At 41.2% G+C, this 18,309-nt stretch overlaps 1 protein-coding gene across 4 annotated transcripts in view; it reads left to right on the top strand.

The window, feature by feature from the left end:
• Positions 1 to 18,309, top strand: part of cacna1ba (calcium channel, voltage-dependent, N type, alpha 1B subunit, a) — a 156,738-nt gene that overhangs the window by 111,787 nt on the left and 26,642 nt on the right. For 2 of the 4 annotated variants that reach the window (XM_051422242.1, XM_051422240.1), the window contains 10 exons: positions 666 to 830; positions 1,719 to 1,829; positions 1,909 to 1,992; positions 5,432 to 5,548; positions 6,040 to 6,105; positions 6,235 to 6,326; positions 11,761 to 11,911; positions 13,280 to 13,407; positions 14,592 to 14,688; positions 16,858 to 16,963. In XM_051422242.1, coding sequence (XP_051278202.1) covers positions 666 to 830; positions 1,719 to 1,829; positions 1,909 to 1,992; positions 5,432 to 5,548; positions 6,040 to 6,105; positions 6,235 to 6,326; positions 11,761 to 11,911; positions 13,280 to 13,407; positions 14,592 to 14,688; positions 16,858 to 16,963 — 1,117 coding nt within the window. Of the gene's footprint in view, positions 1 to 665; positions 831 to 1,718; positions 1,830 to 1,908; positions 1,993 to 5,431; positions 5,549 to 6,039; positions 6,106 to 6,234; positions 6,327 to 11,760; positions 11,912 to 13,279; positions 13,408 to 13,643; positions 13,741 to 14,591; positions 14,689 to 16,857; positions 16,964 to 18,309 lie in introns of all 4 variants that reach the window. The other 2 variants (XM_051422244.1, XM_051422243.1) reach the window with 1 other exon arrangement.

Genomic DNA, 18,309 nt, shown 5'->3' with positions numbered 1-18,309 from the left:
GACAGCAAAAAAAAATATTTTGACAGTCAGTATCTTTTACACAATGCTGTTATTCATTCATCTCCAGCAACAGTTTTAGCTTATTTCTTTAGGGAAGGTGTTTCTGGGTCCGGCTTACTGTACAGAAACATGACTTTATCAGGGATTTGGGTGAAACTGGATCATATGTTTTGGAGTTGATATTGTCTGGCATGCAAACGGACGGGGCTCAGCAGTTTTCCAGTGAACCCCTGCTAATTGCCGCCAACACTAATGTTAGATGCCATTAGCTAGTTACCTTGTGCAGCTAACGTGCGCGGACTTAGCCCTGGTGCCAGGAGCCAAAACCGGCAATAAAAACACCTCTGTACGTTATTCACCTGTCGTCAAACTGTTCTCCATCAGTTTCCACTACAGTTGCTTGACGCTATTTTAAATAATCTTTTAAGTCTGTTCCTTATGTATCAACTCTTTGAGCTTAAGATCCACAGTTTTTAAACTAGAATTAGCACCTGGTACCAAAATGCATGTTCAATAATTGGTTCAGTTATTCTTTCTGTCTAATTTGATCAGTCCCAGCTGCTCATGCCAGTGCACATTTTGAATGATCAGTAGTGAATGTATGCTTTCATCCTCTGAAGGTATTGAGAGCAGTTGTGAAGCAGAAGTGTGGTTTGTTGTTACAGAGGGCTTGCATTGACTTTGCCATAAACGCCAAACCTCTGACACGCTACATGCCCGAGAACACGCAGTCCTTCCAGTACAGGATGTGGAAGTTTGTGGTCTCGCCTCCGTTCGAGTACTCCATCATGATCATGATCGCTCTCAACACTGTGGTACTCATGATGAAGGTTGGAACTTTTGAGTAGGATATTGATACAGTTAGTCAATCTTTTTTTGCTGTCATATGAATTCAGTTTTGGATTCATGGAAAGGAATGGTTTGACATTTTGAGTCATATGCTTATTCCTTTTCTTGCAGAAAGTTAGATTGATACCAATCTCATGTCTGTACAGTAAATATGAAGCTACAGCCAGCAGCCGATTAGCTTAGCATTAAGACTGGCTAGGTAGGTAAGACACCTTGCCAACCAGTACCTCTAAAGCTCACTAATTAATACATTATATCTCATTTGTTTAATAAGTAAAAACTAACTTACTAACTAACACTTTGTGGTTTTATGGGTTGTTATGTTTGCTGGGAGCTAAAATAAGCAAACAGCTGCTTGCTGTAGCTTCATATTTAACAGACTGATATTCCGGGGGTGAGAACCAGTCGGGTGTAAGTATCATTTTGGCCATATGTATATATATTTGCTGCATATATAAATATATATACAGATACTTTTTTATTTATTCCAGAAAGTATATACAGGTATATATGTGTGTGTGTGTGTATAGGGCGTAAGTGCACTTAAAACATAAGAAAAAAATCTAATCAATGTCAAAATATTGTTCATTAAGTATATTGTCATCCACATGTTTATGTAGTTTTAATATATAAGATTTATTTAATAAACAAAGTCAGGACAAAGTATGGTCATTTTTTCTTTTGGCTGTCCTGTCGGTTAAATGTCACACCCCTCTGGTTCTCACCCATCATGATCTTATCATGTATCTCTCAGCAAAAAAGCAAATAAGTGTATTTTCTAAAATGTCAGACTATGCCTTTAACAGGGTTACACCCACATGCCAGTAAAATGTACCTTAAAACACCATTTGCTTGCCACTGTCTTTCAGTTCCATGGAGCTCCAGACTTCTATGAAGCAATGCTGAAGAACCTCAATATTGTCTTCACCACTCTGTTCTCTCTGGAGTGTATCCTCAAGATTATTGCTTTTGGTCCACTGGTGGGTAACATTCAAAAAGCAACTTTAAATGTCCTGAAAAATGAACAACAGCTAATGAGCTTCAACTGTTGTTTCCCAGAACTACCTGAAGGATGCCTGGAATGTGTTTGACTTTGTGACCGTGTTGGGCAGCATCACTGACATCCTGGTGACTGAAATCAATGTAAGAGCACTTTATCCAAACAACATAGCTGTCATGGTAATGAGCTGGGGCAGGGGCACGCCTGTACAGCACACTTTGTGCAAACAAGCTAACTAGCCACATCAGCATAAGACAATCACATGGCAGCGGTCCAGAGAGCCTGACAGCTTTAGACCAGGAGAGAGGGTTTACAGTGGAGCAGTACTCTGCTGTGCTTTTTGTGTTGTTTGACAGTTTCTTTATTCATTCCAGACAGTACCTCTGTGTGCACTTACCTGTAGATGTGTGTATTTGTGGAGCTGTATCAGTTTATATTGTGCAATATGACTGTCTCGCCTCTCCTTCTTCCATCTTCCTTTCTCCTCATCTTGCTCTGTCTCGTCCTCTCTCTCTCTCTCTCTCTCTCTCTCTCTCTTCCTCTTGCTCTTTATATCTCTCTGTCTCTCTCCCTCTACATTGTCATCTTGTTGATTGTCGTCTCCGGTGTTGCCATGCCCTGGTCCCAAACATCACTAGACTACGGTGAGTGACTTCCTGTTGCTGTTTCTGCTTTTAGCTCACCTAGTGTTTTATTCAATATATAAAATGTTCTGTTAAAGGAGTACTGCAGTCAGTTATATTATATATATTATATTGTGCTTCCATAAAGTTGGGGAACTTGTGAGACGCACTAAAATAAGAATGGTAAAAACTGATGACTGACTGACTCAATCCCTTTCAACCATGTAACTTGTTATACCCTTTTCACTAAAATTAGCACATATACGATGATAATGTTTCCATCACTGCCGTGATGACCCTATAGTCCCACAGCCTTCTTGCTCTGTGCTCCAATAACAGCTGTGTTGAAAAGACAACCACACTTTGGAGATGGTCAAAAGCGAGATGTATGGTAACATCTTCAGTTTGCTTATGTTAGCAAAATGCGAGCTAGCTAGCTAGTTAGATGGCCAGTTAAGTAGCATTTTACTACAGAGCTAAACACTAGCTAACTGTCTAGCAAATGTACATTAATTGTTAACTAGCTAATTAGCTAGAAATCGATTGATGTAGATTGCTAGTTTAGTCTATCCACCGATATGTTGCTTTTATCTTTCAACCATCTTTAAAATATGCTTGTCTTTTCAACATACGTAGATTAGACGAGCACATAGCTTATCTAAGTAGAGGACAGGAGGAAGCTGACCGAGGTTCTAAAAAGGGTCAGTTGTACCCTTTCCCACTGAAGATGATGTTAGTGGGTGTTAGTGGGTTTTTTTCCATTGCCAGGGGCTTTACATACAGTAAATGGGAAAATAATCTTTAACATGTCTGAACAAGTCCCTAAGTCACTTTTAAAAAAATAAATACTATAATTCTGTAAAAAGACAGCATAAGTCTGAATACAGTCACAACAAAACATCTACAGCACTACAAGGTTCAGTACACACAGCAAGACATTTAATGCACAGTTTGTCACTTAGCTATCATTACTTGCACTAGCACAAAGAAAACCTAATTAGTCTAATAAATCACAAAATAGTGTGTATGAGCCAATTTAAATTTGTAAAGGAGAGTTCTGATGTCAGATGAGTTCATAAAAAAAAAAAATTCCATCGTGTGTGTGGGAAAAAAGAGATAAAAAATTGGTACATATACAACAACAGTAACCATCAGACCAGCATGCCCTCCCTGAATGTTCATCTTTTATTCATTCTTGCTGCATTAATACAATTATGAATATCCTGCAACGCACTTTACATACAGCATTTGAACAAATGGCTATTAAATTCATTTTAGATTCTCTAGAACAGGCAGCAAAATTCTAATGAATGATGAAGATGATCAGAAAATGTATCAGGGGATTCAAGTCTGAAAAGAGGGCAAACTCATCTCATACTCCCCCCTCATTAAGTAAGGCTTCCTCCACAAAATTAGATTTAAAATGGCTGCAAGAGAACAATCCTCATCCTTCACTCCATTAATTTTTCTACTCACAGCTGTGACGCTGCTGTTTTTCATATACCAGGTGTCAGATATTGCTCTAACGCTAAGGCTCTGCCCTGTCCTGCCCTCTGTTACACAATGTAAACCTTATGTATGAATGACAAAAAGCCATCACTTCAGAAAGATGGTGATGGTGGAAAAGTTAGAGATTCCATGTCTGAAAGGTCTTTATTTCCCATTATGGATCATACTTTTTTACACTTATGGAAATGTAGTGGAACCTACACTTGAAAAGTGTCATACAAATTCTCCAGTCAGTGGAGTGGCCCTTTAAGGCCCAAAGCAGGTTTGTTTCAGCCATCATCACAACATATTTTAATGAAATAGCACATAGCATGAGGATTTACTTTCAGTTTTAGTTTCAGAGCACTGATGCCAACACAGGTTCCCTTTCTAACAGACAGTGTACAGAATGATGTGAGTGGATCAAGCACTTGGTTTATGCTGTGTGTGTGTGTGTGTGTGTTTGTATGTATGTGTAGTTAGGTGCATGGGAGCAGCACATATACTTTCTTTGTATATGTAAATAGCCAATCTTCTATCTGATGGTCTTGTTTATTTGTGTAGGTCATGTAGACGTGCACAATTAATCTCAATGTTATCAAAATCGCAATATGGCCAAGTGCAATTTCCAAATAGCATAAAGCTGCAATTTCTTGATAAAGGTAACATATGTGACAAATGGCATTATAATGAAGTGTACTGTAGAGCTGCAGAGATTCTCTGGCCTCTTGTTCTCCAGATTGAAGAAAACATGTTTGTTTGATACAGACTCTGACAAATCATCATGATTTTAATGGTTTATTTCAGTGAAAATTAAAGCTGTGATTCAATAATTCCCTCTAATTGTGAATCATATCACAGCCGCAGTATCTATCAAAATAATTGCAATATGCTTTTTTTTTTTACCATATTGTGCAGCTCTAGATGTACATGATATGGGCATGTCAGCATTGTATTAAGATGCCCTTTGCTTTTCTGATGCACCCATATATTTCCACTGCAGATACGCCATTTGAACACACCAGTGTACTTGCATTCTCACACTTGAGACATGATCCAGATTTTTATTAGCTGCTGGAAACCTGTAGCCCTTTATCTCTGCACAGCATATTGTTTATCACCCCTGCTCCAGAAAAAGGAGAATGCCCTCTTTAGGCCTTGTCGTCTTGATGATTAAATATTTCATGAAATGTACAAATGAAGAAAGAAACTGGGGATTAATTCAATAAATGAGTAAAGACTTCAATAAATAAATGGACAATAATGCATCAAGAGTGCATTTACACCTGGGCCTTGTATGTTTTTGCTCATGCATACTTGTTAAAAGGGGTCAGCATGTCACCAATGTGATCATTTGTATCCAGCTGAAGTGCCTTTTAAAACAGTTCAGCCCTGATACTGGTGTGTGTCTCAGTGGGTGGTAAGGGTATGTGCTTGGTAAGTGCTTCATGTCCCTGTCTGTGTCTAACAGGACAGGCTGCTGAACCTGAGCTTCCTGAGGCTGTTCAGAGCTGCTCGGCTCATCAAGCTGCTGAGGCAGGGTTACACCATCCGCATCCTGCTGTGGACCTTCGTCCAGTCCTTCAAGGTCTGCTCACACACATTATCACATGCTCACTGACATATTCACACACATACTGCATGTATGTGGTGGCTGTGGCTCAGAGGCAGAGTGGGTCATTCCTTAATCGGAAAGGTTGTGGGTTCGATCCCCGGCTCCTGGTGCCACATGTCGAAGTATCCTTGAGCAAGATACTGAACCCCCACATTCATACACACTCACACACCGATGCCATGCATTGGTGTGTGAGTCTGTTTGATGGACTTTGCCATCACTGAGTGAATGTGTGTGAAAGGGTGAATGTGGCACGTAGTGTAAAAGCGCTTTGAGTGGTTGGAAGACTAGAAAGGCGCTATACAAGTACAGGTCCATTTACCGTTTACCATTATGCTAACATCCATATACAAGTTCACACCCACACACAGTAACTACCTGCACACACAAACAAACAAAGTGGCTGGAATAATTCAGTTGTTATTAATAATTAATGTGTTTTGGTTTCCTGTTGTTTCCTCTAGGCTCTGCCTTATGTTTGCCTGCTGATTGCTATGCTGTTCTTCATTTATGCCATTATTGGGATGCAGGTGGGTGATGTCACACTACTGTGGCCAGAGAGGCCATCATGTTCATATAGTGGTTCACAGTGAAAATGTATGAATTGCACATTGCCACAACAGTAAAAATCCATTTCCCTCACTGTGTTTCTGCTGTAGGTGTTTGGCAACATTGAATTGAATGAGGACACAGCAATCAATCACCACAACAACTTTCGCACTTTCCTCCAAGCTCTGATGCTGCTGTTCAGGTATAAGAAGCACATTAGATCACCTTTACCAAATACAGACAGTTTTGTATGAAAAAATTTCATCACTGGGACTTTCTACTGGGCAGGCAGTCCAGTAGGTCAGGGGTTCTTAACCTTTTCCCTTCCGGGAGCCATTTACTATCATTGAGTAAACTGACAGCCCTGACAGTGAACACAAGAACTGCAGGAAGTTTGTGTAAAAGCAACGATTTGGATACATTTTGAGCTGATTATTTCCTGTAAATATTAATCAGAGATTTTACTGATTTATAGGAACTACAATTCACTGTATTACATATATTTTGTATTTTTAACAATCATACATACTTCATAGGCTTTTTTTTGTGACAAATCCTGTTTTCTTCTCAGTTGTTTAAACTGCATACTTTTCTATCGCAGGACAAGGCTGTTTTTTAACTTCATCTACAGTAATAATCTAAACTACTTTACAGAAGAATTATCATACCTGGAAACAGACGGAGTGGCGGCTGTAGCTCAGAGGCAGAGCGGGTCGTCCCCTAAGCTGAAGGTTGTTGGTTGGATCCCCGGCTCCTCCTGCCACATGTCGAAGTGCCCTTGCATACGTGAAACTCACTCACCTTTCGGCGAAAATTGCCATTTTGAAACCAAAATAGGTGACCTACGTGAATCATGTAGATTTGATGAGAAAATGTTTAAGGGGGGGAGGTGTAGGTACCAGAGATTCAGTGAACTGCGAACCGGTGTGCGTGCCAGAAGGGAGCTTGCACGTGCATCACCAGTTTCTTTCTCTGGGAAGGGAGGGGAATATCATCACCTGATTGGTTAACAAGCAGTTCGCTTCGCTCGTGTTTTAAAATTTTCTGGTATATCATATAAGAGTTACCCAGGAGCTCTGTTGACATAGGCTTAGCTAACGTTAGCTACAACTTGATGAATTGAGTCATTGAACACAGCAGGAGAGAACGCAACGTTAGCCAGCTAAAGCTCCGGTGGAAAATTATTAGCTAACGCTACCGTTAACGTTAGCCTAACATTGTGGTGGTGCGGCAGCAGCAGGAGGAGGAGGAGGAGACAGAGTCTTTTCAACCCGGAGACAGTCGAAGGTACTGCATTTGGCCTTTATTTGATGCACAATGCTAATGTGCTTGGCCATTGAGGTTGTGTTCCCCCCTTTACAAGAAATGATTTTGCAACATAAGTTGCATTTCGCTTCCTCTTTATCTTTGAGCTTGGCAAAATGAAGCCAAACTGTTGACCTTTTCGCCCGTTCAGCCATCCTCGCGAGCAAAGTTAACTGCCAGACTTCACTTGTTTTACTTTTAATACCTGTTTGCTTACAATTTCATTCAAAAACATTGGTGGACACGCTGCAGTGATTGGATTGATTAGATTTAAATGCCGCGACTCGAGGGACACACAATTACGTTACAGAACCTACGGGAGAAAAAAAACGACGAGACTCGATAGTGGTATCGATAAGCCCAAACGTTATTGATTTTCAGGTTTTGAAAAAAGTGGAACCGGGTCCTTGATAGAACCGGGTTTCGATCCCCATCCCTATTTCATGGCTTAAGTTAAGTTTCTCCAGCTCTCCCCAGAAATGCATCTCAAAATGCATCAGATTGATGCTTTAAAATATTGAATATTCAAAATTTTCTTCCGGGGGAGAATGCCCCCACCCCCCTAGAGGGGTTATATCCTTCTCACCTTTTTCACCCCTGACCCGTTTTCATGCCTGCCTTGAGCAAGATGCTGAACCCCAAATTGCTCCCGATGCTGTGCATTGGAGTGTGAATGTGTATGAATGAGTTAGTTTCTGTTTGGTGGGCTTTGCCATCACTGAGTGAATGTGTGTAAAAGTGCTGAGTGGTCGGAAGACTAGAAAGGCGCTATACAAGTACAGGTCCATTTACAGAGGAAGTGTTTAAAGTATAGAGTTTTATTTAAAGTAAGAGTCTCATCTTCATCTGCTTATCCGGGATCGGGCCGTGGGGGGTAGCAAGTCCAGCAAAGAACCCCAAACTTCCCTTTCCCTGGCCACATCGGCCAACTCTGACTGGGGGATCCCGAGGCGTTCCCAGGCCAGTGTTGAGATATAATCTCTCCACCTGGTCCTCGGTCTGCCCCGTGGCCTCATCCCAGCTGGACATGCCAGGAACACCTCCCTCGGGAGGCGCCCTGGAGGCATCCTCACCAGATGCCCGGACCATCTAAGCTGGCTCCTTTTGACGCAAAGAAGCAGCGGCTCAACCTCGCGGATGTCCAAGCTTCTCACCCTATCCCTAAGGGAGACGCCAGCAACCCTCCTGAGGAAACCCATTTCGGCTGCTTGTACCCACGATCTTGTTCTTTCGGTCACGACCCATCTCTCATGACCATAGGTGAGGGTAGGAACAAAAATCGACTGGTAGATCGAGAGCTTCGCCTTTTGGCTCAACTCTCTTTTTGTGACAACTGTTCAATAAAGGGATCGCAAAACTGCCCCTGCTGCCACAATTCTCCAGGCCAATCTCCTGCTCCATTCTACTCAACAAAACAAAACCCTGAGGTACTTGAACTCCTTCACTTGGGGTAAGGATTCACTCCCTACCCGGAGTGGACAATCCACCGGTTTCCTGCTGAGAACCATGGCCTCTGATTTAGAAGTGCTGATCCTCATCTCAGCTGCTTGACACTCACCTGCAAACCGATCCAGTGAGTGCTGAAGGTCACAGGCCGATGATGCCATCAGGACCACATCATCCGCAAAAAGCAACGATACAATCCTCAGCCCACCAAACTGCAACCCCTCCCCCCCACGACTACGCCTCAATATCCTGTCCATGAAAGTCACAAACAGGATTGGTGACAAAGCGCAGCCCTGGCGGAGGCCAGCACCCAGTGGAAACGAGTCCGACTTACGACGAAGAATCCGGACACAACTCTCGCTTTGGAAATACAGGGATTGGATGGCCCTGAGAAGTGCCCCCTCACCCCATACTCCCGCAGCACTTCCCATAGGATATCTTGGGGAACCCGGTCATATGCCTTCTCCAAATCCACATGTAGACCAGATGGGCATATTCCCAGGCCCCTTCCAGGACACCTGCGAGAGTGAAGAGTTGGTCTGTTGTTCCACGACCAGGACGGAACCTGCACTGTTCCTCTTCAATCAGTGGTTCGACAATCAACCGGACCCTCCTTTCGAGCACCTTAGAGTAAACTTTCCCAGGGAGGCTGAGTAGTGTGATGCCTCTATAGTTTGCACACACCCCCTGGTCCCCCTTTTTAAATAGGGGAACCACCACCCCAGTCTGCCACTCCTTCGGCACTGTCCCTGACTTCCACGCAATGTTGAAAAGGCGTGTCAACCAAGACAACCCAACCAAGTAAGAGTATTATTGACAAAATATGCCAATATGAAATGTGGATCAATAGGTGTTACATTATATGTAATATTGGATTATTATTATTGTTATTACTGAGGCATTAATGTGTAAATAACATTTTAATGTTGTGGCTGGTTGAGGTGGAGCTAATTTTAACTACTTAATATACAGTAATATGGCTGTATATTAGATTTTGACTACCTGATTATTGTGCCAAAAGAATTCATGATATTATTGCGATACCTATAGAAAATTTTAAAATAACGTTATCAGTCAATTTAATCTTTAACTTTTGATGTGTGTTTTGTCTCTTTTTCGGCAAATGAATTACACTTAACTTTAATTATCACTCTGTTGGGCTTTTATTGCCTTTAATCGATAGTGACAGCTAAAGAGTGACAGGAAATGGGGGAGAGAGGGGATGACACGCAGCAAAGGGCAGCAGTTTGGACTCGGTCCTGGGTGGCTGCAGTAAGGACTCAACTCCCATATGAGTATTATTAACACAATATCAATATTTCCTCTTTAAATATCATGATTAGCGTCAATATCGGTATTTTGCGACAGCCCTATTGGGTAGTTTAATTGATTACAGTCCATCTGTGGCTCAGAGGTACTGTGGGTCGTCCACTAATCGGAAGGTTGGCAGTTCGATCCCCGGCTCCTCTCGCTGCAAGTCGAAGTGTCCTTGAGCAAGATACTAAACCCCAAATTGCTCCCAATGCTGTGCATCGGTGTATGACGGTGTGTATGAATGATTAGTTTCCATTCTGGTGAGCAGTTGGCACATTGCACGGCAGCCAGTTCCATCAGTGTATGAATGTGTGTGAATGGGGTGAGTGTGGCATGTAGTGTACAGCGAATTGAGTGGTCGAAAGACTAGAAGGGCGCTATATAAGTACAGTCCATTTACCATCATATTTTATATGTTCTGTGTGTCAAATTAAAATCTGATACTAAGTAACTAGTAAGCTACTAGAGTACAGCTGTTAAATAAAGGTAGCTGAGCAAAAAAGTAAAATGTTTCAGGATATAGTCATCAGAACTAAACACTGTTTAGTGTGACAATAATAACACAGTTCTTAGTCCATATAAAGGCTAGTCCTTTCATTCCTTAAATAAGCCCTCTTTTATCTGGGGTATTGAACCCGATTGGAAGCACTCTCCATGTGTCTGTTATCCACTCTGATCCTGGTCTCATGTTTATGAGATGATGAGAACTGGCTTAAGAATTAGTGAGTATGAGGAACTGATTTCTGTAATGGCTCTGCTGTTTAGCAAGCCTTTAATTTGATGTAGCCCCAAGAGAACAGCTGCCACTGTAACAGGAAGCAGGAACAAGCTCCAGTAAGCAGTGAAACATCCTCAGACACCAAGCACAACTTATCTGTTACATAGTTGCTTTGTAAGTTGTATTTTAAAATGTATGGGGAATTCATTCTGTCCGTGGTTGGAGCAATCAATGTTCCATTGGAGATTAATATGGCCTAATAGTTTTACGTCTTTATGAAATGAATTATTTATTTCATCAGAATTTTTCTCTGAAATCCAAATGACTGCAGATTTCAGGGACGTAGCTTGGTTTCAGACTGATTCAGACATTGTTTTAATTTTAATTTCATTAGTAAGCATTAAAGGCCCTAAAAAAATATTTTCTCAATCAGCTTCTTACTGTGAGCCACAAGGTCCTACACAAACTAGTTTTAGTTTAGTTGTAACTGAGAAATGTTCAGTTTTTTGTCATTTTGTCTGTGCTCGTCACACTGATTTGAAGTGGATGGGTTCTGTTTGAAGAAGGTGTACTTTTGAGCACTAATCAGCAATTTTGAATCAAAATCCATTGGCAGTTGGTGGGTTGTTTATTGCTAGGCTACTTTTTTTTTTTTTTTTCGAAAAGAGGCATTAATGTGACATCAGTCAGAAGTAATTAAATGATTATTTCTCAATCAAAAACAGCACAGAAGTCAACCTGTTTAAAGTTGTTGAAGCTGAACTCCCAATATGCAAAACCGCCAGCCCTTTATGTCTCCTCAATCAAAGATTCTGTGTTTCTCTCTGTCTGTCTGTGTTTTTATGTGTATCAGGAGTGCAACTGGCGAGGCCTGGCACGAGATCATGTTATCGTGTCTTAGTCACCGAGCGTGTGACGAGAAATCGGGGTCCAATGGGAAAGAGTGCGGCAGTGATTTTGCCTACTTCTACTTTGTCTCATTTATCTTCCTTTGCTCCTTCCTGGTCAGTAATGAAACAGGCTTACATGTAGCAACTGTAACTGTTGGCTTGTGATTTATTTTTTCAGATGTGAATGTTGAATTGGTCTTGCAGAAAAGCTCAGATTGATTAGATTTTTTAGTGTGAGTGTAAGTGTAATTTGACTTATTGGATATGTCAAATATCGAGTCATTTTTAGGTTTTAGTTTATTTTATTTTTTATTTTAGTTCATGCTAAAGGTCCAGTGTGTAGGATTTAGTGGCATCTAGCGGTGAAGTTGCTGTAGAAACATGGTGGTTCAACATGGCGGACTCTGTAGAAGAGGACCCGCTCCCTCAGTAGATAAAAACAGCTCATTCTAAGGTAACCAAAACCCAACGATTATTATTTTCAGGTGATTATACACAAATGAAAACATACCTATGAATGCTATATTTCATTTCTGATAGATCCTTCTAAATGTTACATACTGGACCGTTAAACTGACTTTTTTATCATTTAATTTTGAAAGAAAAATCCTTAAGAAGTAGGCGGAGCTATAAGCCTGGAGACTTAGTGACTACTTGCATGGCTAATTGGTAAACTTCTGGCCAACCGCTAGCCAGGCAGGCGCATGCTAGTACAAGTAAGTTACACTAGCTCTTTAAGCTAGCTGGCTTACTAAAGCTTGATTGGTGGCTTATTCAAGTGACATACTTGTATCATCAGCTTATATACAAGTGGATGGTGCAACACAGCTAAAAGACTATAATGCTATTGCTGTAGACACTCCATTCCCTCAAAACTTTTACCAAAGTAAAACTTGGTATGAGAGATATGTGCAGACTTGCTTCGCCCTCCACAGGTGGCTAATTTGATCATGACAGTGCCACTTAGATTAATTAATACATTTTTCAAAATGTCCAAAATATTAGGGATGTGCATCTCCTTCACTGAATCTAATGATCCGATACATTAAAGATACATAAAGCAACTACCAATGGGATACCATTCACCCCTATTGTGATGCCGTGCAGTTAGACACGATTTGATTCAACACAATGTGATTCAATGCGAGTCAAAAGAATATGATGCTATGGAATTCAATATGGTACAGATAGTTTGATTTTATTTCTTTGGTTCTGCTTAAGTAGCTTTAGAAACCATTTAGAGAATAAATAAATATAACATCATTGGTCACCTTTTTAAATAATAAAGGCATAGGGCCTGTATTAATAATTACATATAAAAACATTTTTAGCTGTGCAAAGATGTTCTTCCAGAGCTCATCCCAAATTGTATCTAGTGCACACTGTTTTAACCAATCTTATCTTAAACTTGGCACCGATGTGAATCAGTGAACCATCCCTGCAAAACACACATGTGAACTCTACGTAATATCTGTGTTCCAGATGCTGAACCTGTTTGTTGCTGTCATAATGGATAACTTTGAGTACCTAACCAGAGACTCGTCTATCCTGGGGCCTCATCACCTCGATGAGTTCATCCGGGTTTGGGCCGAGTACGACCCGGCTGCATGGTATGTTCAGTCCTCTCTCTGGGCTCCAGAGAATAGCATACAAAGTAAAGTGGAGGGAATAGACCCCCTAACTTTACTCCTCTCTTCCCAGTTTGTGACTAAGGTGACTGAATGAGGCTGTATACACAGGCCTTGTCCCTATACCTTGTTGTATGCAGTCAGCCCACTGATGATCACTGTTTCATTTTAAGCTGTCCTGAACGTTTGTTTATTTATGTGCTTGTTCTTTTCCACAGCGGACGGATTTCCTATAAGGATATGTACAATTTGTTACGCGTTATCTCACCCCCCCTTGGCTTAGGGAAGAACTGCCCTAATAGGGTAGCATACAAGGTTTGCAAATACCAGACATTTTCGTCACTAGGGTGCTTTGTGTCACTTTATGCCAAGAGACTTTTAACTGAATGGCTGTGCACCAATGAAATCGCCTTTACACTAGCACCCGCCCCTCCAAACTGACTGGCTTTGGTTGATGATGCCGGAGAGGAAACAAAGCTTTCAAAGCCACGGCAGTGTCCCAACATGCTGCCTTCCATGCCTCCTTTCTCCTGTCTGTAATGTTTGGACGGCAGACATGAAACCCTCAAAAGTCTTGAAACAAATTTGATCACTATATTCAGATCTTTAAAACATCTGAATCAGATCAAAAGCTTCATGAGGAATGTGATATGATTTTTTTTAAATCAAGATGACTGCCAGAGGAAAGCCAGGCTTTAGTGAGAGCCCCAAACCAAAGTTCGGGCTGGCATTGAAACCTTTGTCTCCGTGCACCCTGGTTGAAGTACCAGTGGGATGTCTGCTAGCATGCAGAGGCAGACATCCCTGTTACAATGCTGTCATTTCTCTTCCCTCCCATCAGCATCCTGTGTGTTGGGTCAGCCCATCCTCCCTTCTTCTCTCCCCTCCTCCCCTCTCCCACCAAACTCACTCTTTGCCATTCCATGTTTCCTGTCAGGGATCCTGAGCTCCACAGCGATGCATCCCTGTGCCCCGACACAGTGGCTGAGGATGACATCCACCTTACATCTCACTCTAGGAAATCTATTAACAACAGATTTCTGTTTTTCCTTTCCATTATTCTCTTGTTTTGTTGATTTCTTCCCTTTGTTCCTCTCCTCCCTCTCTAACTCCCCATCCTTCTCTGTTTGCGTTTTGTTTATCTTTTGATTTTCTACCCTGTGAAGTGGCCGTATCAAGTACCTCGATATGTATCAGATGCTGCTCCACATGTCCCCACCCTTAGGTTTGGGAAAGAAATGTCCGCCAAGAGTCGCCTACAAGGTAGACCCTCCTCTTCCTCCACCTTCTTCCCTGTGCTCAACAACCTTTCTCCCATTGGCGTGAACTCATGCCAATGTCTGTGCTCTACAGTGTTCCCTCGTTTCTTCACTTTGTTTTGCTAGCGCTCTGATATTTTTGGTGTAAGCCCCTACCTCCTCTTTACTGTCTTTCCTGTTTCTTTGAGCATAGCTGCTTGTTTGGGCTAATACCCATCACTAATGATAATAACATAGAGCTTAACTAAAAAGACTTAAAGTAATGTTAATTAAGACATATTGTGTTTATGGAGGAAATTTGCTACTTTATGTCTCTATTTCCTTTGAATGGTATGCCCTATTTGGGGTTTGATTTTGTGGAGCAGTGTGTGTCTGTGCGTGTGTGCATCCTCTGGTTTGTGCACTTAGGTGTGTGTGTGCGTGCGCGCGTGCGCGTGTATGTGAAGCTTCTGTTGCTTTTCTTTGAGAGTAATACTTTGTATGTGTGCTTTTCACTTTGATCTGTCTTTGCTGCCCATCCCCTCCCATTCTTTCTCTAATCTCATCTCAGTCTATCCACTGTTGGAAATATTTGTGTTTGTGTGTGTTTGTCTCTGTGTTAGAATCTTAGTGCTGCTCAGCATTGATAAAAATATAGCATTGTGATTTTTGCTTTTATTTTTTGCTGAATATAGATTGAGCTAAATAAAATAGACCAAATTTCTACCTGATCTGTACCTGGATATCGTATCTGAATGGATAAACAGAATGTGATCAACATCCAGCCATAGTGTGGTTTACATTGTGATCAGATCTCAGCCAGGAGTCATTTGTACAGTGTGATCATATTCTTCTTCTAAAGGTTATATATACAAAATGAATTTGCTACTAGAGCACCATCCTCTCAGACCAAAGCACTGGGTGCTACGGCCAGCCAGACTCCGTTAGCAAAACCAGTAACCGAGCAGATTTAAGTGAAACACTTTAAAATGGACAGAAACTAAACTCACCAAAACTGTCTTTGTTTGTCTTTCTGCCCTTGCGACAATCACCAACTCTGCTTTAGTTGAAATGAACCCTGAATTCCCGGCTTAGAAAAACAGCAGTTTTATTCACTGTGCTCAGGTGTACTGAGGGACTCACATGCACTAACATGAGCAGCTATGATTGTAAATTAATACCAGATGTAAATGTGGCCATGTAAAGTCACATAGGTAGGTAGGGTAGGGTTACAAATAAGACGTGGTTAAGATTTTCTTTAAGTAAAATATAAGATCTTATTCACCCTGATTCCTTAGAAAAGCATTCTGTCTACAACAGCTACTGCACTTGTCTTTTGATTTTTCTAGTTGTCAGTATTGCTGTCTTTCTAATGGGTTGTGCAGCCTGTCGTGTGTATATGTATGAATAGATAAGTGTGTCATCACATGCAAAATAGGGTGGTTGTACATGTATGTGTGTGTTTGCCCCTCAGCCCTCCATCCCCGTCTCATTCTGAATCTGGTCTTTCTTACTTTCTGCACTGCCACTGATAGCATATGTAGGTGAATGCTTTTTGTGTTCAGGGGAGCTCAACTCTTGCAGCAACAATCCCACAGCATTCTGTATGCATCTAGTGGTGCCATTAGTCCCATATAAACCAAGTCTAACTGCTAAGGCTGCCCAAGCTTGGTGGAATGGACACTTTTGCTAGCTGCTACTGTACATGTAGAGCATACTCAACCTCTTCAACTCCAAGTTGATGATTGCTAGGTTGGCAACCACAGAGTCGAGCTCCTGCGACTGTCGAGGCACCTTCATGGTTATGCGTTACATGCCTTCTTCTCACCTTTTTTTCGGTCAATGTCAGTCTTGCACCAGTGCACTTTGACTTGCAGCGTAGTGCATACTGTAGCTAATAGCAGTGAATGTGAATGTCTAGTTTGTCTCCTCTGTACGTACTTGTAGAGAAGGCTTTTTGTGTGCTGAACTGAGTCTCAGTAAGATTTTCCTAATACGGCCAAACTTGTACATCAACAAAATTTAGCAAAGCATGTGTAAGGTACTTAATGCTAGGAGAGTGAATCCATGGAGGGTATTGGATCACAGCAGCACACAGATTGATTTCTCTGGGTGAACTTTATGTTCTGATTGTGCTTTTTTGCTACTATTCACTGATCTCACATCCTTGTCACCACTCATCTCCTCTCCTCAGCGTCTCGTCAAAATGAACATGCCCATCGCTGATGACAACACCGTCCACTTCACTTCTACCCTGATGGCCCTGATTCGCACTGCCCTGGAGATCAAACTGGCCTCAGGTCAGGGAATATAAGAGAATAAAAATGAGTAGAATAGACTGATGTTAAGGCCTTCTCTCTGAGCCTAAACTAGCTTAGTTATCTAGAATGTTATTAGTAGTTTGGGTAAAGATAGCATTAATAAAAAATTTAGTCAATTGATAAATAAACTAAGAAACTATAGATCCACCAGAACCAGTAAGTTGTGTTGAGATTGAACCCAGCTCTAATTGACAGCAGGTTAAATGGTTACCTTTGAAGACTGCATTACTACTACAGTGACAACTGCTTACAAACGTAGAAAGAGAATTTTCTGCTGACCTCTGTGTGCACCGTTGTACATAAGACTGTCGAAGTGATTTAATAGATTTTGGTAAAATCTTGCGATAATGTGCGATAATGTGTGTTTCAGACCAATTGACTAATTGAAGTCCCACCCCTTTTTGCTCTGTGCATCAATAACATTTGAGCTAGCCTCCTTCAGATCCTTGGTCAAGGAACCTTCATGAAGTAACTATCTAGCTAGTCTATATCAATTGTTAGGTAGGTAGTTAGCACATTAGTCGTTAGCTAGCTAGTATCTGAAAGCCAATGTTACCAAAACTTTAGCTAACTAGCTATTTAATTTAATGTATAACAATCGTTACATAGCTAGTTATCTACCATTATGTTAACATTGGCTAACTTAAGATTTGACTATGTGTGTGTGTGTGTGTGTGTGTGTGTGTGTGTGTGTTGCTTTTATCTTCATCCATCCACAACATTTTGTTAGACATTTTCAACCGAGACAAGTCTAGCTCATAGCATATTTAATGTTGCATTTACCTCTGTCCGAAGTCAGAGCTGGGAATGGCATCACACCCGAGTTGACAAGAAACCTAAAAACCTAGAAAATCTAGCCAAGTTAGCCATTGTTAGCAATACCAATTAATAACAATGTATTATGCTGTATTTTGCTCTTAAAAGTATGTCCACAGACAGAAGGTGGAAGGTAATGTGTGTATGCCTGATTTATTGAGTCACAAAAGACAGAGGCGCTAATAAACAGTCTATTATACAGTTATCATTTAGTTTACACACAGAGCAGCCATCTTGGATTTTGAGGTTGGGGTTGGTGAGGTTTTTCTGACTTTCCTAGTTGGAAATCCAACTTAAGGGGGCATTTCAGTAGAGATTTCTTAGATATTTCGACTTTCCCGTTCAAATAGAATGCACCATTAGTACAGGAAAGGAGAAAGTTGACCGAGGTTCCTATGGCTATCTTGCTTGGTCAACTGTTATTGGAGCACTGAGCAAAAAGGGGCAGGACTTAAGAATGGTCAATTGAAGATGATTTAGTACTTTTTACTGTGTGCTGAACATTAAAA

This window comes from Dicentrarchus labrax, unplaced genomic scaffold (assembly GCF_905237075.1).
Source record: "Dicentrarchus labrax unplaced genomic scaffold, dlabrax2021, whole genome shotgun sequence".
Taxonomy (NCBI): domain Eukaryota; kingdom Metazoa; phylum Chordata; class Actinopteri; family Moronidae; genus Dicentrarchus; species Dicentrarchus labrax.
This window is presented reverse-complemented; position numbering and strand designations above follow the sequence as displayed.